Source organism: Chelonia mydas, chromosome 10, assembly GCF_015237465.2.
Source record: "Chelonia mydas isolate rCheMyd1 chromosome 10, rCheMyd1.pri.v2, whole genome shotgun sequence".
NCBI classification, from domain to species: Eukaryota; Metazoa; Chordata; order Testudines; family Cheloniidae; genus Chelonia; species Chelonia mydas.
Window position 1 is genome coordinate 3433163 of NC_051250.2, and position 27324 is coordinate 3460486.

Sequence of the window (27324 nt, forward strand, 5' to 3'; positions counted from 1 at the left end):
AATATATGTGTGTGTGTGTATATATATATATATGCCTGTACTGATATTTGGATGTAATTAAGACCCAGTGGCCGTTGGACTAATAAAGGAACACTTGTGTGGAAGCTGAGTCGTGGTAAACCTTAATAAGGGACTTTAAAATTCCCAAGGGAAATTATTTCCAGCATAAGAACCGACGGATCAGGCCCCAACCCTGCAGACCCAAGAAATCCAGGTAGCTCCGAAGATCAGCTGAATTTTGGTTGTTCAGCCAAAGGGAATCCCTGACCCTCCTGAGGTTTGCCCACAGCTAGTTTTCACTATGGTGTGAATGGAAAGTTTAAACACTTGACAAACATGACCACCTAGCTGTAAAGCCCTGAAGGAGGAGCCATGCCCTTGGCCTGGAGACTCACCAAACTTGAGCTCCAGGTTCTTCTCCAGCTGGTCAATCTTCTCTGAGAGCTTGCCCAGCATTGAGCGCAGGAAGGCGATTTCTTGGTCCTTCTGAGCCATTGCCACCTGCATCTCATGGAAGCGGTCGTCTGTCTGCTGCAGGAACTCCTTCAGCCCCTCAAACTTACACATCTCCAAGTGAGTCTCATAGGTGTCTTGATTTCCTATGAACGTACACCTGGAGGGAAGGGGGAGAGATGAAGGCTGGAGCGAGGCTCTGTTGGGAGGGCCTAGTGCTCATTGGCTCCTGGGCTGGGCATTTAGACAGCTACAGGGCGAAGGCTCTTGCACCCCACTCCCCTCTGGAGGGATCTCTGTGGTGCTGCAGGGCTTCCACTAAGGGCTGAGGTGCCCAAAGGCCAGTCGTGGCTGCAGCCACCCCTCCCCTGTAACCACAGGAGAAGGCTGAGGCTGAGCGCTGCACCTGGGGAACTTGCCCAAGTAGGCTTTTGCGATCCGTCTCTCCAAGAAGTTCCAAGAACAAGCAGATCCCAGGCAGGATCTGAAGTATTATGTCAGTGCGCGTGCTCTGCGAAGGCCCTGTCCAGCTGCCATTAAAGTCAAGGGGCAAGCTCCAGCTGGCACAATGGGTGCTGGCTTGGGCCTCACGCATGCACCCAGGCTTCTGGCAAATTGCCGAGGCTGGTCTGTGCATTGCAACAATTCTAGCAGATCCAAGCTCTGCAGTCATACATCGGGGATGGCCCCATGATGGGGAGTCTCCTCACACAACAGCCACCTTCCAGCAGAACAGTAGAATCTATTCCTCCACTTCTGGCACTGGGTCCTAGCCATGCCAGTGCCCTCAGGCCTTCTGTCCTGCAGGCCGGGCACTTCCCAGACGAGGAAACCTTCCTGTCCAGGGATTCCAGCACACAGAGCAGCGGCCTCAGCTGCACTTCCATTATCCTTGTATCAGTTCTGCCCTGGACAGATCCTGCCAGGCTCTCTAGCAGGCTCTCCCGCTGAAGTCTCCTCAGGACACTCCCGAACGGCCAGCAGTGGCCACACCTGAGCAGCGTGCGCTATGCTCGCCTGTGGGGGAGCTCAACGTGCTCCCTTCTGCAGACCTTCTTGGCCACGGAGAGTGAGGCCAAGCACCAGATTCGGTCTCAGGGCCCTGCCCAGCCCTGGGCAGAGCCGCCACGAGCCCAAGGACCTGGTGTCTGAAAGGCCGTCCAGAAATGGAGTCAAACCACCCCTAGCAGTGAGGGGCCCAGCCAGCTCTCCCAGTGCCAGTCCCCAGAGCCCCACGGCTTACCCGTATTTGGAATGAGGGCACTTGATGTGTTCGCACTCTTTGAGATGTGCCTCCAGGTTCATTTTCAAGAGAGGTGGGCAGCTGGGGTTATTGGGACAGCGAACTGGTCTGTAATCACAGCTGCTTTCGTGATCTCTGTGCACACCGGGAAAGGCACAAAGGAGAGAAAGTCACCAACATGCAGAGAGGATGGGAAATGATATGGCTTGACAGGGCCTGGAGCAAAGCAGCCCTTACGAGAACTCCGGCTAATCAAAACCTTCTCCATCTCTAGATACACACTTGTTCAGACGCTGGAAGCTATCTTTGAACCTCTGTTTAACCATACGGCTGTAATTGGTGGAGGATATACAGGCCACATATGTGGCCAGCACCAACTCCTCCAATTGCATCCGTCCTTCCACAGACGGCTGAAAGGGCAGCTGATCAACAGCACCCAACAGCTGAGGACATGAAGCAAATTAAATGCTGTTGGGGCAGGGGGCGGATTAGGGAGGCAGGATAGGAATTCCTCAAAAGGGAATCGAGGTAGGGTAGTGGGTTTAATGCCCCCATCTCTTGGAGATCCTGTGGTCCTTGTCACAGGTGGCCAGAGCCTCAGTTTTAGATCTCAGCTGAAAGGCATCACATTCAGCAGTATAACATCCCCGTGCAGGGCCGGCTGGGTCAGTTCTGACTCTGACGGGCAGCACCCGCTACTGCAACACAGCGCCCCCTAGCGCCTCACTAAGACAGAGGCGAGGGCGTCCCCTCCTGCACCCACCCCATTCCCAGCAGCACAGGGCTGGACAGAAGGACCATGGGAGCAGAACTGTTGCAAGGAGCCATATAACGTTGCAAACACAGAGCAATAAACCAGCAACAGAGGCCCCGCCCCGGAGAGTCCATCCTCTGGTCACAAGGCACTTACTTCCGGGCGCTCAGTTTAATGGTAAAGGGGCATCCGTGGGGGTCCACCTCGAAGGCAGCGGGCTTGCTGCTGGCGGCGGGCCGGCAGCCATATTTACAGTGAATGAACAGCTCCCCTATCTGCTCGGCCACAGCAATATTGTTAACAACCACAGTCAGCTTGGCGTTGTCCACTGGGCACTTCTCTGAGGGGGAGTGGGGAGGGGAGAGAGAGGTGTTCGTTAAGACACTCCAAGTGCAGAGGGGCAGCTGGGCCTCGGAGGGCCAGTTTTCAATGGTGTTTGTGCAGGTTCTTTTCTCTAAGGCCTCATCTATGCTGGGAGTTAGCCCTGACTTCAGCCCTCAGAGCCAGCTCCTGGAACAGCTGCATCAGTGCAAGCCTCTAATGGCCACAGGGGAAACCTCTAGTGTAGCCATTTGCACCAGTGCCGTTTCCTTAAGTGTCAAGCAGGCGTCGGCTGCACCAGTGCCAGTCATGCAGCCTGGGGCATGGCTGGCTGTGATCACCACCTACCCCAGGCACGAGGGAGAGAGGGAGAGATCTGCAAAGAGCCCCAGGACTCCAGAGCACAAATCCCAGTTATGTGGGGGGCAGAGGGGGGAGTGCTGTTCCAAAGTCACTGAGTCAACAGAGCCTTAAACCCGACTGATTTGTGCTAGGCATCTTTCCCACCTCAGCTCCAGGCACCTCTCTGCTGTCTCAGCGGGCAGAGGTGGTGGGGTGGGGGTGGGAGGTTTCTTTTCTCTCTCTGTGTGCAGAGAATACAAACATCTGCACCTCAGCTCTGATGAAAAGGGAACAGATGCTTTTCCACACACTGCTCTGGTGCCTTTGTTCGCTGGACAGACCCCAGAGCAAAGAGCCAAAATCACACCTATGAAGCCTCCTGCTTCAGAGCCCTGGGGTGGGAAGGAGCGGACGAGGACAAGGCGAGGTTACAGGGAACAATCAGCAGATAACTGGGGGGAGCCTTCTCACTTGAAAGCCAAACATCTTTAGGCAGAATGAGCTGCTGTTTACTCAACCCCTCGGGGAGCCTTCCCTGGACAGGGGGAAAGCCCAGCAATCAGCATGGCTGGGGCTTGGGCTGGAACAGTGCCTTTCGTGTTCATGTGCCAAGCAAAGAGAAAGATGGGTTTTAATAGCATGGTGGGCAACAGAGAGAGGTGCTGGCTACTCCATCTCAGCTGCCAAATGACTGAGAGCCTCTCCTAGCTTTCTCAACCGGAGTTTATTGAAGAAAAGAGGCTCAACTTTTGGACTGACTGGAAATCAGCGGCTGGAGGAGCTGGCATGAGCAGGGTGCCGGGAGGAAAGGAGACAAGTTGGGTGCGGTAATCTCTCTTATTGGACCAACTTCTGTGGTGAGAGACAAGCTTTTGAGCCACAGAAGTTGGTCCAGTAAAAGACAGAGAATCTCAGGGTTCGGAGGGACCTCGGGAGGTCATCTAGTCCCACCCCCTGCTCAAAGCAGGGCCAAGCCCCAATTTTTGCCCCAGATCCCTAAACGGCCCCCTCAAGGATTGAACTCACAACCCTGGGTTTACAAGGCCAATGCTCAAACCACTGAGCTATCCCTCCCCCACCCATGACCTTACCCACCCTGCTTCTCTAATATCCTGGGACCAACACGGGTACAACACTACTGCATACAACAACAGGAGGAAAGGAGGCATTTACGACACCTGTGTCAAAACTCATGTCAATTATCCCTAGCAGAGGGGCTGAACAGAGCTCTAGTCTGTCACTGCTGGGGATCAAAAGCCAAACTACTTGGGTCATTTATTGTCCTGGAGATTATCCACTCCACATTCCTGACCAGGACTTTGGAACACTTTGCTCCTAGGGAATCCACTCCAGCCTGCACTGACTCCAGTACGTGCTGCAGTGGGGTTTGGGAGCTCAGTGAGGATGCCAATGCTCACAGCCATGTACTTCCCCACTGAGCCCCAGGGCCTGGATCTGAGGAGATACCAAAAGCCTGGGGCACAGCAGGTCACATGGGGTGGGCTTGGGGGGTCCATTCTAGACCCTAGCAGACTTTAAGGCGGATGTGCTGCAGTTTCTCCAGGGGGATGAGAGGAACAGATTGCCAGGCTGAACGGCCCAGAGACATGGGAGGGAGCGGTGGGCATTGCACAAGGATGGTCCGGTACTTACCAGATGTCAAGGCACATCTTCTACAAAATGTGTGCTGTGGAGGCAAAGAGGAACAGCACTGTCAGACTCCCCACGATCAGACAAATAATCCTGGGGGGAGGGGGGGGAGGCTGTCAGAGCCCTGTGGATTGTGGGCCACAGCAGATATGCCCCCTGTTCTGTACCATAACATGCCCCTATGACCACCCAGACACATATCATGAGCAACGAAGCTGTTTGAAAACAGCCATATAGTTCAAGAAGCCAAAAAAAACCAACACCACCAGGGGCCTGATCCTCAGAGGTACTGGTAACTGCAGTGAATCCAGTAGGACTTGCTCTGCACCTCTCTGAATCCTCTGGGCTGATTTCTCTAACCACAAAGACCAAGCCAGGTTTCCCTGCCACCCACCCCCATTATAATATGGAAATTACATAAGCAACAATTTATGAAAGAAGCATCCAAAGGTGAATAATACAGTTTAGCCTTTTCCCCCCTGGACCATGCTACTTGGCAAATTGTCCGCATACAGTCCACCCACCCTGAGAGCTTTTAGGTCTGTCCAAAGCACGGCTGTGCAGATAGAAGAATGGAAAGGTGGCTTGTAACCAGCTATGTTAAATGCTTTATAAACTGGTAACCACAGTATCTACATTTCTCCTCAGGCAACAGAAACCTGCAGTAACTAAGGCAACCAACTCACTCTCAGGCTAAAGCTAACAGGCAGAACAAGAGAAAGACGAACAGTGCAGCAGTTCACAGGATTCTAATCTGACTCCGCAGGTTCTCTGGAGTCTGCGACAAGGCCGCAACTTGGCAGCGTCACCTGAGAATTTGCAAGTTATTATTACAGCAATATGTTATCTGCAACTCTGCTGCGGCCTCCCTTTCCTGCCTCACACAGCTGCGTGCTCCCTCCAGAACTGCCAAACAAGAGCTGCAAATGAAACTGGTTGGTTTCCTGCTGCTGAGGGTTATTTTCCATATTAACCAGTAAATCTCAGAGTCTACATGAAAGGCTGCTGGCTGGAACAGTCACACGGGTATTATGTACAGAGAGGCAGGCTTTCTGGCTGGCTGAAAAGGAACAAGCTTCAAATAATGAGAGATAGCACCATTACCTTAATAATCATCCTGCCTTGTGCTTACGACAAAGACATATTCCTTTTGCAGGTGGCACAGAAGCAGGAATAATATACAGCTACTATTAAAATACTAATAAAATGGAGTATATAGAAGTAATTAATAATCCTTTGCGCTTCCACTGTGCCTTTCATCTGAGGGTCTTAGAAACTTTTAAAAGCATTAACTAAATTAAGCCTCACGCCACACTTAGTAGATACGGAACAGTCTATCCATCACTAAAATGCAGCCACCTCTGGGGTGGAACGCAGCAGAATGCAGAAACGCTGCACAGCAAAGCTCTTCAGGACTGGAAGTGAAGGGTTACAAACCCTACTGAAATAAGACTGGAACATGCAACATGAAAAGTGCCATGGGATCTTTAACCATCTTTAATCTCATTTGACAGACAGCACGGCTGGCAGCACAGCGCCCCCTACCACCTCAGTGGGGGCACTGACTCAGAATAGACTCAGGTGACAAAGCCACCTACCAATCATCAACACCTTTCATGGAGCACCCTGGGTTTTCCTGGCAGGTCTCCCCTTATCTAAGCACAGACCCAGGTTGGCTTGCAAAATCTAATGGTCACCAATCGAGGCAGCATAGCTGCTAGCCACATTGTTAATTCACAAAGCCCATGACAGTGACGTGGAAAGAGGATTTCCTTACCCCACAGGTTGTGATGACTGGATCTTTAAACACACTACAACACAACTGGCAGCAGAGTTTCACTGATGGCTGTTCGGCAAACACCAAAGGCTCCTGAATACAAAGAAAGACCAAGGGTGAAGTCAGGAGATTCTCTACAATTCAAATGCAACCATCTTCCCGCACTGCAGGGAGCAGAGAGTAAGGAAGCAGCTAGTACAGTAAGAGTTTTGAGGCCACGTGTACACTACAAAATGAAGTCAATCTAACTTAGGTTGGCATACAGATGCCGCAGTAATTACATCGCTCCTGGGTGTCTACACATTGTTCCTTGTGTTGGTGGTGCACGGCTTCCCCAGAAGAGCTTGTATCCATTGTACTGTCAGAGTGCGGCATTATGAGGTGACTCCTGAAAGCCAGTAACAGTCGACGTAAGTAACGCAGTGTCTACACTGACACCGCATTGACATTGACTCTGTGCTGCTCGGGGAGGTGGAGTTATTAAGTCCGCATAGTGGGGCGGTTACATCAGTGGAGCGACGTTTCAGTGTAGACACTTCCGTAGTTCGGTAGGCGTAAACTGCCTTGCGTCGACCTAACTCTGTAGTGTAGACCAGGCCTTGGTCTGCTTCTGCGGCTGTGATGCCAAACACCACCAATGCAGCCCCAAGGCTACCAAGGAAACAAGAGAACAAAGCTTCCTAACGAACAGCCAGGGCTGCCAGGACTCAACTTTCCTTATCTCCAGCTGAAGTTTAATTTCAATAGGCCAGCTTCTGGGGGCTGAGCCTAGAAATGGCTGGCGGCCCTTACCCACCACTCCATTCACCGGGAACCAGGGGTACTTGGCATCTGGCAAGATCAGGGCCCTAATGGGGTCAGCTAGTTTAAATTGAAGTCAGTGGAGCTGTGCCCGTTTAGCCCAGCAGAGAATTTGGCTCCTAGTTTACAAGGCTGGCTGAGTCCTTAGGAACTGCTCCGCTCGGCAGGAGTACCTTGCCAAGTCATGGCCATACTGAAGCAACGAGTGAAGCTTAAACCTGCCGGGTAAAAAGGCCTCTGAATGATTGATTTGAAGCCTGGCATTCGAAAGTGATTTAGAAACAGGACGTACGTCCCCCTGTGTATCTGAGATGTCCTAAAGGAAAGATCTCTCTGCCTCATGCAATCCATGGGATTTTCTTCTGTCACTATGGGCCAGGAGCTCTGCTTTCGTTTTCCAGTTAGACTGGAAGCTCAGGGCTCAGAAGCAATATTCCCTAGCTGTATGGAGCACACCCTCCGAGCTCAAAGCAGACCCAGGGGTAAGTCTTTATTAACATTTCAGATCAGTCACTCAAGATTCAATATATATCGCTCCAAGCCTGAACTCCCCATGGATTGTGGTAAGGATGACTCACTCTCACATTTGCCGAACACTTGAACCAGATGAGGCCTGGCCTGGGGGACATTTAAGTCTGGATGCAGTCTCTGTGACACAGGCTCAGCTCTTGTTAATGCTTTTAAGAGTAAGGCCCTGATCCCGTATGAAGCTCCAAACAGGTAGATCCCCATTCCCAAGTGGAGCTGCAGTGAAATCAATGGGACTGTGCATACAGCTAACTGCAGGACTGGGGCCTAGACAGCGATGACCTACGGACACTGCCACCCGCAGACAGAACGATAACATAGACCTTTCCCCTCTGTAGCACCTTTCATCACAGCTAGGTTCTCCAAGCACTTCACAGATGTTAATCCGTGAAACCTCACTGCTCTCCAGTCAGGATTATCATCACCCCCATTTTATGACTGGGCAAACTAAGGCACAGGGAGATGAGGTGACTTGCCCAAGGTGACAGAGCAAGTCAGTGGCAGAGCTGGGATTGGAACCCAGGAGTCCTGACTGCCAATCTCCTGACCAACCCAACATTCCCTCCAAACAAGGGCTCTTCCATTTGAAGGCCATATGACACACTGCAGGTTACACAAAGAAGCTGTTTTGACATTGAACATTCTTGTTTTGCTTCTAAAGAAGACATCAAAATACCTACTGGTTCCTCCTCTTCCTCGTGGAGCGAGAACGTCGAGCGCAAGGACATGTTGGACTCAGAGTGTAACGAGCGAACGGAGATGGCAGAGTCGGAACGGCGTGGGGTGCTGATCGGAGGCTTCCACATTAAAGACAGAAAACAACCACGTTATTACAAGTAACCCCACCTCTCCATGGAGCTTCCAACTCCCATCCTCCTCCGTGCAACTTAGCGGTTCCAGGGGCCCACATGCTCTGCCAAATTTTCCTGCACGCCAGATTGCTTGGCCTAGCCAAGTGTAAAACAGGACTGAAGTAGTAGGTATCTAATCACCAACACAATACGGGTCACCTAACTCCGCACCAGCTTTGGTGGCAGTAGTCATTCAGGCCCCACGTACACCAATACATTAAAATGCCACGGTTCCCTTGTGCAGTTACTTACTGTGTGTCCCTGTAGAGCAGGAGCTAAGAATGAATCCTTTGCAGAAAGCTTAGTAAATCTGCCCCCGAGACAGCTCCCATGCTCTGCAGTTTCTATAATCTCTGCAGTAGCACTTGTTGTTTCACTGCTATCTAGCTTCTGCCAAATTGCTTTGCGTAAGTGTGGAGACTTCCTCCAATTCAATTCAAGAACAGCCGGGCTTTGTTGCTTCCTGTTTGGGAGGGGAGAGCTAACTGGGCTTTGCATGCACCAATCAAGGAGGTTGCTCTGGCTGCAGGGCTCTTTGGGATTGGCTTTGCAGGGGATGTTGCCACTGGAATATTAACCATCAGCATGGCCCTTAGCATTTCCAATTCAGCGTTAAAGCAACAATGGAGAAAACTCTTCAGCCTAGCAAGGGGGAGGGGGAATGAGCAGCCTGCAGTACGTCCATTGCTGGGCATCTCGGTACAAGAGTGATACTGACAAACTGGAAAGAGTTTGGAGAGGAGTAACAAAAACCTGCCCGGAGCAGAAGGGATGGACTGATGGAGAAAAGACTGAAAGTGTTATGCATGCAAACTAGGGAAATCTGGTCTAGGCGAAATTACTATAAAGCGGGTGCACAACGGGTTGAAAAACGGTTCTCAAAGAGCAGTTATCAGTGGTTAGCTGTCAGGCTGCAAGGACCTATCTAGTGTTGTTCTCCCAGGGGTCTGTCACTATTCAACATTTTCATTAATGACTTGGATAATGAAGTGGAGAGTATGCTCATAAAATCTGCAGATGACACCAAGCTGGGAGGGGTTGCAAGCACTTTGGATAACAGGTTTAGAATTCAAAATGAGTGTTAATTTCAGACCAGTTCTCTGATTTGTAACAAGATAAAATTTAATAAAGACAAGTGCAAAGTGCTACACTTAGGAAGGAAAAATCAACTGCACAAGTACAAAATGGGGAATGACTGGTTAGGCAGTAGAACTGTGGAAGAGGATCTGGGGGTTATAGTGGATCACAAACTGCATGAGTCAACTACGTGATACAGCTGTGAAAAAGGCTAATATCATCCTGGGATGTATTAACAGGAGTGTCATATGTAAGCCATGGGAGAGAATTGTCCTAGTCTACTTCGCACTGGTGAGACCCCAGCTGCATATTGTGTCCAGTTCTGGACACCACTATTTAGGAAAGATGTGGTCAAATTGGAGAAAGTCCAGAAGAGAGCAACAAAAATGCTAAAAGTTTAGAAAACCTGATCTGTGAGGAAAATTAAAATAACTGGGAATGTTTAGTCTTGAGAAAAGACGACTGAGGGAGGACCTGATAATGGTCTTCAAATCTGGTAAGGGCTGTTATAAAGAATGATCGATTGCTCTCCCGGACAGATAGTAACGGGCTTAATCTGCAGCAAGGGAAGCTATTAGGAAAACCTTTTAAACTTTCAGGGTAGTTAAGCTCTGGTCTAGGCTTCCAAGGGAGGTTGTGGAATCCCCATCACTAGAGGTTTTTAAAAATAGGCTGGATAAACCCTTGTCAGGGATGATTTAGGTCACTCGGTCCTGCCCCTGCACAGGATTAGATGACCTCTCGAGGCCCCTTCCCTAGCTTGGCTCAACAATGACTGAGAAGGGACAAGCAGAGGTTGCACCAAAGGCTGATGCTACAAGCCCTTACTCACATGAGTAACCCCAACGAGCATTTTCACGTCAGGGTTTACAGGCTCAGGACCCAGGACAGACAGGAATGGGTTAAGAGGAGCCTTAACGAGTGCACGACTGGAAAATAAGTAGGAGAAAATCAGGGAACATCTCTGCTAGTAAGATGTAGCAGGCTGTAAAATGGGCTCCCCAAGGGAAGTGCAGGGAAAACCAATGGCTTTGGGATTTTTGAAGTAAAGTGGCCAAGCCACACCACCGCGTACTGCAGGATGGGGACAAGTCTGAACTGGACCAAAGAAGATGAGCAAGTAGGACCAACTGGTCTTCTGCTTTTACCGTCTCCAGAGCGTAATGACACTAGAATTCGAGTTTGTATCATTACTGCATCTGCTTAAAAGCCAAAGCTTAGAGTTCTTTTTAATAGAGTAGGCAAATGTATTGTTAGGTAAATATATAAACCCAACGCTGAGTAGTTCCAATGGGTTAAATCAGTTTTATGCACTCAGCCATGAATGTGCTACTGGTGGGAAGATAATAAAAAGTTATTAAACAAAGAAAGTCACTGCAGGAGCTTGACCTCAGTAGTCAGACAACACACGCTAGAAGGGGCAGTTCTGTCAACAATGCTACTCTGCATGTGTCTGAGATTTAGATAGGTGTAGCTAGAATATACCTGCACGGATTTATTGGGGGAAGGAGGGCACATGGGGTAATTAGGTAGGGAAATGAAGTTTTCCTAGCGGAAGATTCAGGGCTCGGTTCCAGGTGGCTCAGCAGTGGTGTAAATGGAAATGACAAGGAATAGATGAGTTAACTTAGAATTTTTGAAAGGAAAGCGACAGTGAGCAAAATCGGATGTCTGGGGAGGTGACCCCCTCGAGGTAAATATCGCCCTCGGTTTTGCCGATACAAAAGCATGGAGGCAGCATGCTGCCACAGACAGGAGACCTAGGCTTTATTCCCTGCTGCCCCACCTGGGCAGGTTCCTCTTCCTCCCTTGCTCTGGGCTATTCAGATGTAAGCGCCTTGGGGCAGAAATGTCTTTCACTACGTGTGTGAGCAGCACAAAGCGCAATGGGGCCGGGCTCCATGCAGCGTCAAGCCGTTATTGCAATAAAACTAAAACAACTCAGGGCCCAGGGCGACAGAAGAGCTTCACGTGCCACACAAGGAGAACGTCTGTCTCCTGGATGCACATGGACACAGATCTACACGGAGCAAGGCTTTAATGAGCCAGCTAACGACCACTAGGGACTGCCTGGCCCAGGGGCTTGGTGACCAGCAGTGACGATTTGGCACAAATTGGTTCTCCCAGAGCTTTGAGAGGGACGAGGTCTGTTAGCAGAGGTGCTGTTTAGTCTCGCCCTCCTCCGCCAAGGCTGGGTTGTTTCACACCAGATCCTTCAAAATTCTGTCCATTCCATCTTCAGATAACGCAAGCGATGGGGCTTCCATAACTTCCCTTGGTGGAGAATTAACAACCTAGCGCATTTCACAGGCATTATTCCGCCCCCAGGCACAACCCCGACCGAACAGAGTGGGAGCTGAGAATCCATATCCAAGGGCAGAAACAGGCCCACCATTGTCAAGCGTTTCCTGATACTCAGCGTTAGCCATTAGCATTTACACTAAGGCCACTTCACACTGTGCTGGGAAGACGGCACATTTCGCACACTGCTAGAGCAGCCATCGTGTAAATGAAAACCGGGCCCATAGCTTGTACCCTCGTCACGTTCCCGCAGGGCCCAACAAGGATAGGTCCATGCTGTGTAGGTTTCCGAACAGCCTTTGGTCACCACCCAGTAGGGCAACCAGCAGCACTCGCCCCGCATGAAGACAGCACTTGGCTACTTTTGGTTTCGTTACCAGCAATTAAAAGAAAACTATCCTATTCCCAAGAGAGCTCAGGTTTGCCTGCAGCTGCCTCTGCGATGGGTGACGAGACTCTGGCACCTTCTGGGGAAGGGAACGGAAGCTTTTCCCAAGGGTTAGCGAGAGTCAGTCTGGGATTTCAGGCAGTCATGGCTTCGCAGTTCTCCTTGTCCAGAGCTCTTCACCAACTGGGTGGCTTCCCGTGTTCGTTATGATTATTGCTATTTTTGCTGACTGATGTGTAGCACTGTAGGGAAGACGCGTTGCACATTTTGGTGGGGACAGCTCTTACAAGAGATCTATTTTGTTTTCGATTGGCGTTTGGAGCCCTACATGCAAGGGGACCTAGGTCTCTAACTTAGTCTCCTCTGAAAATCCCAGCTGGAATCTTTTTCCTCTGTCTATATTGTTAGGGTTTTAAAGCACTAGATGTTAGAGGAATGCGTCAAATCAATGCTCGGAACATAGGATTCAAGAGCAGGGCAGTGTAGCAGGCGTAATGGACCAGATCCAGGGAGCCAGCGGAGCTATACAGATGGAACCCAGATGAGGATCTGGCCTCATATTAATAACAATTCTCTTATGTGTTTTTTTTAACTGAATGACAAGAGGGTGTGGAGGTTTTCACAAAAGCACCACAGCCCTTGACACAACAATTTAGGGGAAGGTTTAGGGGCCCGATCTTGCAAATTGCTGAGCAGTCTGGCCCCGATCCAGCACAACATTGAAGCACATGCTTAACTGTACGGGATTACTCTCATGCTCAAAGTTAAGCATGTGCTTTGCACTTTGGCGGAACAGCACCAGAAACCGATCAAGCCCTACATCCCTCCCATAACTATGTGCATTGAAATTAAGAATCATAAAATCGCAGGACTGGCAGGGACCTCAAGAGGTCATCTAGCCCAGTCCTCTGCACTCATGGCAGGACTAAGCATTATCGAAGTCTGACAAAGTCTACTCAGACTGTTTCAAAAAGCCCTCAGTCTAAGTTAGATGTAACTGCCCCGTAACCACACTGCTCTCAAACCCTGTGCTAACACCTGATCCTGGAGGAGGGAAGTTACTCAGAGATGTGTGTGTGATGAATCAGTTAGCCAGATACAAACAAGAAGGTCTCCTTTTGCGAGGCTATCTGGAGACTCGGCAACGTTTTGCTTTAAGGACTTCACACTGGGTCATCCGTGGCTGGGGTAAAACCCACTGGCTCCAGTGGATGGGGTGAATATGAAGCACAGCCCTTCGGCACAATCACGGCCTGTCTAGCTCGGATTCTGGGTTCCAGATTTTCATTCTCTGGTGAGGGGCCCCCTCTAGAGGTGCAAACAGGAAAAGATTCTGTGGAAGTAGCTACTTATCTAACTGGTGCGGCTGGCGCCACTGAAAAGGGGCCTGGTTCAGACCGGCAGGCCGCAACTGTGACCCCAAACCCTTCGAAAAACAGTTTTGTTTCAAGCCCTTCTCCACCCTGGGTAACAAGTGACACTTGGGGCAGAATGTTCCTGCACGGGGAGCTGCTGCATGGGCACAAGTAGACCTGTGGGCTTTGCAGCTGGTCTGCATGGACATTCAGCGGGCACAACTCTGGCACCTGCTTTTGAAAATGAGGCCCATCACCTCCAAAGCTAAGGCTGCAGTCTGAAGAGTCCCACGCATACATCTAACCCCAGCTACAAACTGCTAGAGCCTGACAGACACATGGCCTCGCGGTCTGAGCACCAGACAGGGGCAGCCACGAACGCGGAGGTCTAATCCTGACTCTGATATCGACCATCAGCGAGCACCGCCACCTCTCTGTCTGCCAAACAGGGACAGCGATACTTACCTGCCCTCCCACAGGTCCCTGTCGCACCACTCTGTGTCTCCAGTAAACCAGGCAAAGACCAGACAGGTCTAGCTGTGCTACTGTCCTGTCCAGGAACTGCACATGCCCTGATCGAGACTTGCCTGGCAGAGTGCTCTCAAAAGGGATAATCAGACAATGCGCTCCCCTGCGAGTGGGATCAGAAAGGTCACTCCCGTGAAATACGTACCATGCCATCATCCTCGTCTCGCGGGGAGTAGGTGAGCGTGCTGGATGAGGATGGAGTCCTACGGTGCTGCTTAAAGGTATTGGTCCCGTCAGCTTTAAAGCAAAAGAAACATTTCAGGTTTTTCGCGGCACCTTTAACGAGCAAGGGCTCTTGCGAACGCGGCTGCAAACTTAGGAGACGCGAAAGAAAAGGAATAGGGATTTCCCCTCTCTCCAGGAAGGGCAGCGCAATCAAGACCTTATCACCAGTGCTTCCTTGAGGGGAGCTGGCCCAGCAAGAAAGAGAAACAGACATTCCGCTCGAGCTATCAGCTTAAAATAGTCTGAAAAGTCTTAACATTTATCCTCTTGTAAATTGTTTATATCAGGGGAGGTCTGGATATTCCTTGGGCGCCAGGGAAGGCGGCTATACCCAGAGAGGAGACGTTCATATAAAGATCAGCTTGTTACGAATTTACACTAAGGTTGTAAATGTAACTACTCAAACGTCTGGAAATGTGACAGGTACAGCGGCAAGTGTAACCTTTACTCGCCCCTTTGTGAGCATGCAGTATAACGGGAGCGCTCCTTTTACTATGTCACTTGTGCCTGTGGTAGGAGAGTCTTAGCTTTGCTAAAGCAAAAGCAATGTTGTCAAGGCAAGCAAAGCCACTGGTCCTCTGTGAGGTCTATGTTCATGCCCTGCTCCGACCCTGTTTGGCTGGAGCCCTGTGAGGTGGGGCGTACTACCCCTTTAAGGGATAGTCTGGCGCTTACAGCCAAGACGGCGAGGGAGCAATCGAGGAGCACCCTGCCCCGCAGTGATGCTGGGCTATTTAAACAGGAAAAGGGAAGCTGAGCACTCAGGGGACCAGAAGTCATGTTGGATGCTGTGGGTTGCAGGCCCCTGGACACCAGCCTGGCCTAGACTTCTGTTCGCTGATGGTAAGTTTGGTTGCTCTGTCTCAAGGCTCTGAGATAAGGGCCTTATGCCCTCCAGCAAGCTGCTCCTTCCCCGACTTGATGCCCGAGGAAAAGGGAGAAAGCCTGCCTGCTTCCCAGAGCAGTAAGAGAATTCTGTCAGCTGGGGTAGGTTTGAGGGTCTTCTTAAAGGGGACTTTTGGTTCGGGTGGTTGTGGACTCCCTTTCTTGGATCCTGTGCACTTTTTTTTTTTTTTAAATGAAGAAGAAAGGGCAAGGATTTATTTGTTCTTAAATGGGAAAAGTGAAGTCCCCCCTTGCTGAACTCAAAACAACTTGAGGGGATTTTGCTCAACCTGTCCAAAATAATTCACATTTGGGCAGAGAGCAAGATGGAAAGTATCTGCCCTAACAGCAAGCGCTTGGGAGGTTCACAAGGAGGGGACCGTAACTGGAACAGGGGAGAGAACGGACACTGCTGTGCAGTCCTGGGCAGAGCAGGGGCCCCCCCCGCAGCACCGTGAAGTATGACTGATTGGAAAGCATTTCCACGGACACTTATCTCTGTCCTGCCTGGTGATCAGAGCCCTAGAATAAGCTGGGCTGGGACCGCATGTGACTTGTTGCTTGTCCCTCAGCGAACGCGCAGTGACTAGCTTTGGTTCACTTCAATCTGTGCAGCGAAGGAAGAATTCAATCAAAGTGGTAAGTTGCCCTTCCGGCAAGGCTGCAGTGCTCCGGGGCAGCGAGATGCTCACCTTTCGTGATGGTGGTCACAGCGGAATAGGCAGGCCCAAAAGTCGTTTCCATTCTCGTCTGAAAGGAAGGCAGAATTAATGTCACCATGTGTCGACCTGTGGAACTCCTTGCCTGAGGAGGCTGTGAAGGCTAGGACTATAACAGGGTTTAAAAGAGAACTGGATAAATTCATGGAGGTTAAGTCCATTAATGGCTATTAGCCAGGATGGGTAAGGAATGGTGTCCCTAGCCTCTGTTTGTCAGAGGGTGGAGATGGATGGCAGGAGAGAGATCACTTGATCATTACCTGTTAGGTTCACTCCCTCTGGGGCACCTGGCATTGGCCACTGTTGGAAGACAGGATACTGGGCTGGATGGACCTTTGGTCTGACCCAGTCTGGCCATTCTTATGTTCTTATGTTGATCTGGCACAGACTGGGGATTGCTACTCAGCCAAGGTTGGTAAAATACACAAGAAGATTGCTAAGATTTTATTTGTGGAGATCGCAGCCCCAAGGGCCAAATTTTCATTCATCATCTTTATTTTGGCCAAACAAAGAGGAGGGCGTAAGAGGCCAGGAATACTTCTCCTCCTCCCCCCCTCCACCAATCTCTCGCCCCTGCTCTGCTCCTTACTCCGTTAGTGTTCTCAGACGTAGTGATGTTTGCTGCGCCACTGCAGAAGCGATTGTAGCGAGCGCTCTTGTTTGAGCTCATAATCTAGGCCAGCATTTATTAGTCATGGGAAGTTTGCTCTGGAGGAAGAACAAAAAGTTGGAGGGTTGGTTATTTTTGCAGGGGCAGAGGAGATCAGAAGAACGTCCCTCCTAACCCATGAATCTCCTTCTGACATTATACTGTCCACGCATGGCTACACTACATTCAGGCTTTCAAGAGCGACTGCTGAACATGGGTCTCTAACTGAAGATGCCTTAAAGGAGTCCGAGCTTTTTTCAGAGGGTGGAGGCTCAGCCCTTTCTCGAAACCAGGTCTCTTCAAAGGTGTCAAGTTGGTCACCCAAAAACTGAGAGGCCCAAAAGCATTGGCCGTTTCTAAAAACGTAGCTTCCGTGCTTTAGGGGCAGACAGACAGCTCTGAACTCGGAACTCTGCCCTGGTGAGACAGGGTCCCACCAGCAACAATACACAGGAGTCTCTTTAAAGTGTAAGATACACGATGCAGCACAGCTCGCTCGTGACTGAGAAGAGGTGCTCTCTCTGCAGGGATTAGTTATTGTTCTCTTCCCTTCCTGGTCCTCTCTTCTTCCACAGTTCCATTAGCCCTCTTTCTCTCCCGGCTCTCTCCCTCCTTCCCAACCGACACCCACTTGCTACTCTCCCCTAATGCAGATCCTTTGCCGCTTTCCCCTTCTCTCCCCCAGCCTCTACCCTACACATGTAGCTATCATGATGGGATGGTGTAACCTGAAATGGATCCCAAATAATTACCTGGTTATCCACAAGAGAATGGCACTCCGAGGAGTCTGAACAAGGCTGAGAGAGATCTAGACCAGTGGTTCTTAAACTTCTGTACTGGTGACCCCTTTCACACAGCAAGCCTGTAAATGCGACCCCCCCGCGCCTAATGAATTAAAAACTCTCTTTTTTATATTTAACACTATTATAAATGCTGGAGTGAAGCGGGGTTTGGGGTGGAGGCTGACAGCTCATGACACCCCAGGTCATAACCTCACTATCCCCTCAGGGGTCACGACCCCCAGTTTGAGAACCCCTGATTCAGAGCTACTTGGATAAATGGCTTGAGCATGAGAGAGAATTTTATTTTCCATTTCCCAAAATGCTTTCCAAGACTCTGTACAAACAGCGCCCCCGAAATGCAGCCACCTCTAGGGTGGAGAGTGGCAGCAAGTATATAGGAGGATGCACAACAGCAGAAGGGGAAATTTTGCCACAGGTACCAGGGCAAACCTGATCTTACAAAAGCAGTAGGGGGGGCTTCTGCATCCCTAGAGAACAAGCAGGACCTCTGGCTTTAAAGCTACATCGGAAGGAGACTCGCACAGTGAAGCGTACACACTGGGCTGAGCTGACCCTGCTCGGATTGGTCCCTAGATTGGTTCACTCTAACGTCGAAGCTTAGACCTCTGTGACACACTGGACCTTAAAGTAGTGCCCTGTAACCCCCACATTCATCATTCATACATGGTTGTGCTATTTCATGCAAAGCATGCCATGTAAGATATCAGAGGAAAGGTCATGATCTGCTGAAACCCATGGTTCTGTCAAAAATATGTATATCGGTCGTGAGCATGAAGTCATGAGATTTTGCAGTATGGTTGTGAGTGAAATATGTTGTGAGTTTGGGAGTTGCCCGCTGCTAGTTCTCCAGTGACCATGACAAAGGAGGTGACCAACCCTGGGGCAGGCGCAGAATGATCATCACCAGTCACTGACCAGCCCGGGAACAGTAAACAAGGGATTTACAATTCAAGGGCAGTTATGCAAGCACCTCACCAGGGGGGATTGTTCAACTCAGTGACTCAGCATGGCCCACCAGGACATGTCTGGGCTAGTATTTTCCAGATACATGGACTGAGTGTATAAAATAAGGGACAGTGGCACCATGTGATTACCTTTCTCCTCCCTCACCTACAGTGAAAGCAACAAAAACACCGGGAAGGCAAAGACTTTGAACTGAGGAGACTGGTCCCAGGCGTAAATGGGAAGCCTGTGTATTAAGGACTGTAACCTACCTGCAACATCCAGTGGGATGAGAAAAACTACTTGATCCAAATACTGGTTAGTCAAATAAGGTTTAGGATTTAGACTGATTTAAGGGCGGCAATTTTGCAGCAGAAAAGCTTCAAAAACAGACTCCAATGAGAAACTGCTGAGCTTGAATTAATATGCAAACTAGATGCCATTAACTTGGGTTTGAATAGAGACTGGGAGTGGCTGGGTCATTACACATATTGAATCTATTTCCCCTAAGTTAAGTATCCTCACACCTTCTTGTCAACTGTCTAAATGGGCCATCTTGATTATCACGACAAAAGTTTTTTTCTCCTGCTGATAATAGCTCATCTTAACTAATTAGCCGCTCACAGTTTGTATGGCGACTTCCAACTTATCTGTATGTATGTATATATCTTCTTACTATATGTTCCATTCTATGCATCCGATGAAGTGGGCTGTAGCCCACGAAAGCTTATGCTCTAATAAATGTGTTAGTCTCTAAGGTGCCACAAGTACTCCTGTTCTTTTTACCTTTTATTGTCTTTGGTAACTATCTCTGACCTTTTATGCCTGCCACTTATAATAACTGAAAATCTATCTTTCTGTAGCTAGTACACTTATTGTAATGTTTTCTCTTAACCAGGGAGTTTGTCTGAAGTGCGTGGGGAATCTGCTCAGGTTACAAAGGCTGGTGCATGTCCACTTTCTTTTGATGAAGTCGTGAGCTAGTTAATAAACTTGCCCTGCTCCAAAGAAGGACTTGGGAGGCTTGCTGGTGTTTCCCTGTGTACAGTTCACAAGAGCATTCACACACCTTAGCTGGGTGTGTCTCTGCATGCTGGTGACTGAGTGATCACAATGCCTGGAGGGGTTTACTGCTTGGCACTGGCAAAGCATTGTGAGAGACAGCCCAGGCTGGAGAGTTAAGGGGGCACAGCAGTCCCACAGTCCCAAGCTGTACCCCGGGGGTCCTGTCACAGCCTCCCAAGCCACCTTTCCAGCACGTGGCAAAAACTCCATATTCAAATCACAGCCAAGAGCTTTTATAGGTGAAGGGTCAATTCTCCCATTTCCTCCCTTCAAGGCCACCCAACATCCAAACAAGGGCTTGCCACATTTCCCTTGGCAATCTGGCCACATCACTCTGAATCAGCTGGGGTGGAAGATTACTGCTGCTGAGATTTTCGAAGTAACCTCTGTACCTAGAGTCAAAGTAGGCTGCCTCCCCAGAACTCCCAGCTCAGGAAGCAGTGGACTGAAATTCTTCTTCACCACCCGTCCTTAAGGCTGGCCCATAGTCAAGAGTGTGGTCGATACAGGCCTGCTCCTGGCCTTGTGGACTAGTCAATGGCAGTTTTGCTATTTTTTGTACATGTGTCCATGCTGATGGGATAGCTCAGTGGTTTGAGCATTGGCCTGCTAAACCCAGGGTTGTGAGTTCAATCCTTGAGGGGGCCATTTAGGGATTTGGGGCAAAAATTGGGGATTGGTCCTGCTTTGAGCAGGGGGTTGGACTAGATGACCTCCTGAGGTCCCTTCCAATCCTGATATTCTATGATTCAGGGCAATGGTGCTGGGCTTTCAGACCATGTAGCATGGGCTGGTCCTGCACCGGCAGAAATAGGACACGTGGTTTTCTGTTAAGCTATTACATTTTTGCAAAAGTTATCTTCAGCGTGATCCGAGCTGCATGGCAGACGACACCAGGAGAGAAACCTTTATTCAATTAAAAGTTTGTGATTCCTGGATCTCGCTCGCAGTTCCAGCTCCTTTAGGACAGGAAGCTGCCAGACCCCTGTTCCCTTATTCAGCTGGTTAAACTATTTCACTAGGTTCAGATTTGCAAAGCCGCACAATTGCCCACAAACAATCACTGAAAATTCTGAGTTTGCTTTCTTTAGTGCTGGCTGAAGCCCGATCCTGTTTGAACACATTTGCTGGGATGGAACCAATTCATTGTTTTAGCAAATTTCATGGTAAAAAGAGAATGTTATGAAGGTATTTGTCCATCTTTTTAATATCATTATTTCTGACAGGTTTGACACAAACAAACCCTTTGGGAGCTTACAACTCACAGCAGTGCCCGCATGGTTTTGGCTCGATAGTACACAATCACCAGGCTTTTTAATGTAGGGCTGGAGTCCTGGTTTGTTACTGTAGCGTCAGCCAGGAGTCCTGGGTCCTGATCCTGGGACGAGACTTTTGTGAGCAGGTCCTGATGCTCAGATGCATGCCTACTGACTTCAGTGGACTCCATGTGGGCGTGGTTCTCACCCTGCACACATCAGGCCTTGGCTTATAACAGTAAGGCAGCTCATGTGGGTTTTTGTTTAAACAGCAAAGCCCAGCCAACAGCCACCAGACACTGAGCTGTTTATTTGGCGGGTTCTGGGCCCCATGTAAAGAAATGCATGAAACTTTTGGTGACAGAGATGGGGAGAGGGTGGAGCAAATTAAGAGGGAGTCCTCCCTAGCTGTTATTTCTGAGCCTGCTGTTCAGAACGATCACAGTGATATTGAATCTCCTCACCTAAAGTAATGCAGCATTTCCTCTCTCGGCCTAGGGGAGGCGACATCTTCCAGGTGAAAGGGTGCCAGGCTCTCCACACCCACAATCTTGCAGTACAAACATGCACACCAAGTCGCAACAAGGCCCCCATCCCAAATTCTGTTCAAAACAACTAACTGGTGTGGAAAGACTCATGTTAAGTGCATGACATGAACTGGGTGCCTCAGGCCATTGGGAATGAGATGCAGAGCCTGCCATCTCTAGCTCACCAGTTCAGATTCAGACCAGGGTTTGTGGAGAACTTTAGTTACCCATCTGATGGCTATTCGGAGACTTCCCAGACCACAGAGAAAACCCTGCAGTATTGTACATTAATTGCTCCAATGATGGAAACTTCAGTGTGTGGGCCCACTACAGCGCGATACCATGGAACACCCATCGGGGTCACTCAGTCCAGTTTTACATCACAGCAGACAAGGATTCACAGGGCCCAGGAGACAGAGCTCCCCTCTTGAGTTTCCCCTTCTTCGTCAAGGCTGAGGCGCTTTGGGGATGGACAGTGCAGAGAAGCTTGCATTCCTATATCTGTCTGGTGGATAAAGAGGGGACAGCTGAATTTGAAAGGCAAGAGGCTTGTACAAGGCATAGTTATCCTTTGGTACTCACTGCCACTGGATAACAGAGTCCAAGAGCTTAATTAAGAGGATTCAATGCAGGATTAGACATCTGTACAGGGAAGAACATCTCCAGGTCAACTAGAGAGGACGAAAATAATTAAACTAAACAGGGAGCCAAACCCTCCTATTTCAGGGCACGAGCCAACACTAACAGAGGTCAGATCGGGAGAAACATCTGCTCTGGCCAGCGATTGCATATTTGGCCAGCACAGTGTTTCTGGTCCACTTCTCCCAAGCAGCTGGCACTAACCACTGAAGATGAGACTGGACTAGACAGACCCCTGCCCTGGCAGCTCCCTCCATTCAGGACTTCGGTTTCCAGGGCTCTAAATGCGGCCTCTGCACTATGTCAATTTAAGCTCTTTGGGGCAGGAGCTGTCTTTGTGGGGGTTTGTACAGCACTGGCTCAATGGAGCACTGCCTCGCGGGCTACCACCACATGCCCAACAACCTAGCCTAAATTCGCACTTACAGATTTCTCTACGCGACCGAGACTACGCCGGAAAAGCTATGTCCCCATAGCAGTGCAGAGGCTATCTGCGCCAGCGGAAAGGGTTTCCCATCGGTGCAGGAACACCCTCACTCCGAATGACTCTTTGGTAAGACAGCTGCATCTACGCTTGGGGTTAAGTTGGCATAACTGAGTCAGTCAGGGGGCTGGTTTCTTCACACCCCTCACCTAGGCAGCTGTCGCATACTAACTGTGAAGTGTAGATCAGCCCTTATAAGCATGACAATCGTGCCGGGCCATGTTTATATTAAACTTTCTGCTCGTGAGCCCAAAGGACACCACTCAGCCCTGCCTGACAGGACACACTGTACAGGTTTTCGGTTCCATGTTGCACAACTGTCCAGTATTCACAGTACAATAGATCAGTCCTGGGAAAAGAACTGTTCCCTAGAACTAAACTTTTGGAACAGGCTGTGGTTTCAGAAAGCAAGAAACCGGAGACTGTTTTAAAAAGTCATTGTGGGATAATATTTTCCATTTCTTTGGAAGCAGTGCACTGGCCACTTTCAAACGCCACCTCCCGTAGGAGATGTTAAGAGTTACTGGAGTGGTCTCACGAACAGCATGGCGCTGCTTCAATCCAGAGATGAGCAGAGTCTCAAGCGGTGCTGGACACCACCAAGAGCCTGGCAATTGGTCATGAGTATCGCTGTAGAGGCCAAAGAATGGGAATAAATAATATGGGCTTGGGGTTAAGGCACTGGGCTGGGCCTTAGCAGACCAGGGTTCAATTCCCAGCTCTGCTACCGACTCTCTGCGTGCCCTCGGGCAAACCACTGACTCTCTCTGGCCAGTCTGCTCAGAGTCCTTCTCCCAGAGTTCACAATCTCTTCCTATGTAGCTGTACAGTGCCTAGCATGATGGGGCCTCTGGTGCTACTGTATTAATAACTCCTAATGCAAATGCATGTCTCCTCCCCATTGCCCAGGCCAGGATACCGCTGCGCCCATTTCCAACCGTTCCCAGCCCCACTGGCAGCCAGGGTGCCAGCGCTCACGCAGACAGCCAAGCACCCCATGTGATTTAGGTTCAGCTCAGCTGCGTTTGTGCTGCCCCCCCGAGTCCCAGCGCATTGCACGAGCCCCAGCACAGAGGGCAAGGATTCAGTAGGCAATTGCTCTGCAGGAGTGGTTAAGGGGGAGCTGGGTAGGGGCTTGGGCACCCAGGAAGTGCGGGAGTTGGTGTGGTATTTTGGCAAGCAGGAAGCAGTTGAGATGCTTGCTGTTGGGGAGGGGAGGTTTCTCCTTTCCCCCACCCTTTAGGGCAGGAACAGAGGGGACTTAAATTTGAGGGAAAGAGGTTGAACTCGTGATTCCCCACCCTAGCAAACCTTGGCAGCATCTACCTGCTCCCTGCCCTCTCCCTCCATTCCAGTGCCCACCATTTCATCCAGCAGCAGGGGAGCAGCGCTCCCGCTTGACGTTCCTCCCACAGCGAGCGGAGCTAGAAGAGCTGACATTTAAGGTGTTCTTGTTAGGCTCAGAGTGAACAAACACCTCCTGAGATTAAGAGAAGCAAATTGCCTCCTTGGGGAATGTTTCAGGCGCGTGCAGACTCAGGCAGACTCCATTTCACTCTCTCTCCCTTGGAAGGGTTTCTTAGCAACCATACGGGATGGAGACTTCACAAAGGAAAGGGAAGCTCTGGTTTGGGGCACAGGGATGGACTAGTCAAAGGAAGGACAATTAGAGGCAATTTGTGCAGTCATGTAATTGCATGACCCGTGGGGCCCTGGTTCCCTGTCCTCTCCAGATGGGAGTGTGTAACTGTTGAATTCTCAAGGGACCTGAGCAGGTACATCAAAGATGGGGAAAGTACACACCCTCTTGGGGGCTGATCCAAAGCCCATTCAAATAGACGGAAAGATGCCATTGGCTTCAGTGGCCTTTAGATCCAACCCTAAATAAAGGAACATTGGCCAGAAGACGGGGATTTTCCACTCTTCTTTCTAAACGTCTCCTTGGCTGAGCAGCCCCCCTGAGCTAGGCAGACGGAGTTGGCTTCAGGTCTTCCCTGAACGGCAAACCAGCAGAATGCAAGCAATGGGCAGGATGCCGAGTGGAATATCGGCTGCTTACAGAACAGCAGCAGTCACAACTCAGATTTCTATTTATATCATCTTTCATCCCAGACTACGTTAACCCCCTACCTAGGAATCACTTCACTGAGTCCTGAAATGCAGCCACCTCTAAAAAGCAGCCACCTTATAGAACAGTTGCCCAACTGACAATGAAGAATATCCCAGCCCACGACACCAGGGGAATTCCAGGGAGGCCAAATGTCAAAGACTCAAGCTGGAATTTGCTTAGGCCACTAGGGTTAGCACCTTTCGACTCTTGCAAAAATGATCATGGGATCTTAGATGGCCACAAGTGGGCAGGACTTTGATTTTACATCCGAAAGCCACATCCTCCTCACGCCATGCGGGGGCAGTGAATCAACTCTAGCCCAGAAGGCAGAGCACCCCTGGATGAATCTGCAGCACTTCCCTACAGCACGCTGCATTTTCCTTCAGCTTCCCCGCTCCAAGCACTGTTGAGGAGGACAAAAATCGCATCCTGAGGTGAGGGGGCCGGCTGCCCCAATGTCGCATTCATGCCAGGACGTACTCTGTGTTATACACAATACGTGCACACCGTGATCCCGAAGGAAGCCTTTAGGATACAAGATGTACAAGAAATAACAACATCCTTGGGACTGCGATGTCCTTCTCAGCTGCTCAGAAAAGCAAGTGGCCTCAGGTGTCCACCCAAGCAGCCCCCTGCAGATCTCCACAGAGAAGGCCCTAGAGTCCTGATTTTTGGAGACCCTCGCTGAGTTTTCCCACCCAGGACTTTATAGGGTCATCTCCCACAGGGGCAGGGGGTATCCAACCAACTGCTGCAGGGAAAGGGACATCTCCATTTTGCACCAGAAAGCCAAGCAAGCATCAACAGTTCACATGGCCAGGGGCCATAGCTAGTGGCAAAGGCCTTGGGGTCATACCTTAGGAAAGGGACAGGCCTGGGAGGACAGCTAGCCAGCCTGACTAGATCCAGATGTCTGTGGAGCTCCTCTGCCATGCAGCTTATTTCTAAAAGCAGCTTCCCTGTTTTTGCCAAGAGAAAATCAAAAAGAGGAAGCACTCGCAGCCTTTCACTAAATCACATGACTGACCGTAAGCAGCTGCAGCGAGGGAGGTGGGCTGGATTCAAGTCCTCACACTGAACTTTTAGGTCCCAGAATTCCTGCGTAAGTGACCCAGCCACAAAATCTGGGGCTGGCTGACAGCTCACAGGGACAGCAACCCTCTCTCCGCAGGGTCAGCAGCAATGAGAATTTCCCCCACTGCCCTTCCCAAGCCCAGATGCCTCAACCATGTTCTCTATGTATATAAATCTCCCCACTGTATTTTCCACTGAATGCATCTGATGAAGTGGGCTGTAGCCCACGAAAGCTTATGCTCAAATAAATTGGTTAGTCTCTAAGGTGCCACAAGTCCTCCTTTGCTTCCTGCTCAGGAAGAGCACTTCTGCGTAAGAGGGGAGCGTGTTCCCTATGGCCAGTCTAGCCTTTGGCCTCTCTCATGCACTTGCCTACAAGGCAGTGGGAAAAGTGAACCTGCTTGTTTCCAGGGATGTCCCTCTTTTTGGTCCCTGAGCTCCCCAGAAACCGGGCGTCCCCTCCCTTTCACTGGGGAGGGTTATTTACAACAGGAATGGGCGCAGGAAGGCCAGGTCTAGGAAGAGCCATTTCCCCAAGACAAGGAATCCCCCAGTATTTCCATCCTCCTGCTTGAATACAGTTCTGTTTCTCTTTCTGGGTCTACGTCCCAACCTGTGTTCCGTGTTTGGGCCACAGGGGGCCGAGGGGCATGATGGGTTTTGTGATGTGGACACTTTCACTGGGGCGGGGCAGAAACCCTCCAATGCATTTCCTTAGATACAGACTTGCACCTAAGAAGAAGGACCTGAAAGGTGGGAAACCTCATATTGCAAAATGTCTGGTATTTGCCAACGAATGTGCAGCCACCTCCCAATTTTATGTGCCGAATGGTCCGTACCGTCCAGTTAAGAAGCCTCATATGTGTAGCTTTCTTCCTCCCCCTGCCAGCTTCACTGGAGTGGTCTCTAATGCTACGCTATGCTACTGAAATCATACCAAGGAGGGCTGTTTGCTAGAGAACACAGCCAGTGCATGGAGCCAGCCTAACGGTGGCGAGGATGGACGGAGGGTGGGGTGTGAGGGTGGGGGTGTGTGTGTGTATCCCCTCTTACTGTATCTCGTGTGAGCCCCTGAGGCATAGAATTTCTTTAGTTCATAGCAGGTATTTTAATAACAAAAAATCACAAACTTCTGCAAATCTGTACTAGAGGGTTACACATTCTTTAGCTTATTTGCACAGCACCTAGGAAAGAATATTACAGGGCAGGGAGAGGGCAACAAAGTGAAGTAAATGGTGAGCTGGTCCAACCGTTGAGCACGCTGGGCCAAATGCAGATGGAAAGGGAAGGACGTGTTTGGAGTGGGGGACGAGACGATGGGGAATCGGTAACTACATCTCCCAGGTTCTGTCACATTTCTTCGTACCCAGAACTCTTCCCTGAGTCAGTTTTTGGGTGGTCAGTTAATCCACACAGAATCTGCCATGTTGGATTGAGCTTTCTCCACTTTGCCAAGCTGCAATAAGAATGGGCTGTCTATGTTTTACTTCTAGGCCAAAAAACGTTGTCTGATGGAAAGCTGAAAAGCCACCTTCTGTTGAGAACTGGCTCTTGGATTCAAGGGAGGGCATCCCTCT

The 27324-nt window shown here is 50.0% G+C and overlaps 1 protein-coding gene across 7 annotated transcripts in view; it reads right to left on the reverse strand.

Annotated features, from left to right (window-relative positions):
- Positions 1–27324, reverse strand: part of TRAF7 (TNF receptor associated factor 7) — a 47066-nt gene that overhangs the window by 9808 nt on the left and 9934 nt on the right. For 4 of the 7 annotated variants that reach the window (XM_037910076.2, XM_043523525.1, XM_043523524.1 and 1 more), the window contains 9 exons: positions 16788–16906; positions 16172–16229; positions 14515–14606; positions 8550–8666; positions 6541–6633; positions 4767–4800; positions 2607–2790; positions 1697–1831; positions 396–613 (listed from right to left, as the gene is read on the reverse strand). In XM_037910076.2, the coding sequence (XP_037766004.1) occupies positions 396–613; positions 1697–1831; positions 2607–2790; positions 4767–4800; positions 6541–6633; positions 8550–8666; positions 14515–14606; positions 16172–16229; positions 16788–16868 (1012 nt within the window). In that variant the 5' untranslated portion in view covers positions 16869–16906. Of the gene's footprint in view, positions 1–395; positions 614–1696; positions 1832–2606; positions 2791–4766; positions 4801–6540; positions 6634–8549; positions 8667–8972; positions 9750–14514; positions 14607–16171; positions 16230–16787; positions 16907–17599; positions 17716–25529; positions 25671–27324 lie in introns of those variants that run through there. The other 3 variants (XM_043523523.1, XM_037910077.2, XM_043523522.1) reach the window with 3 other exon arrangements.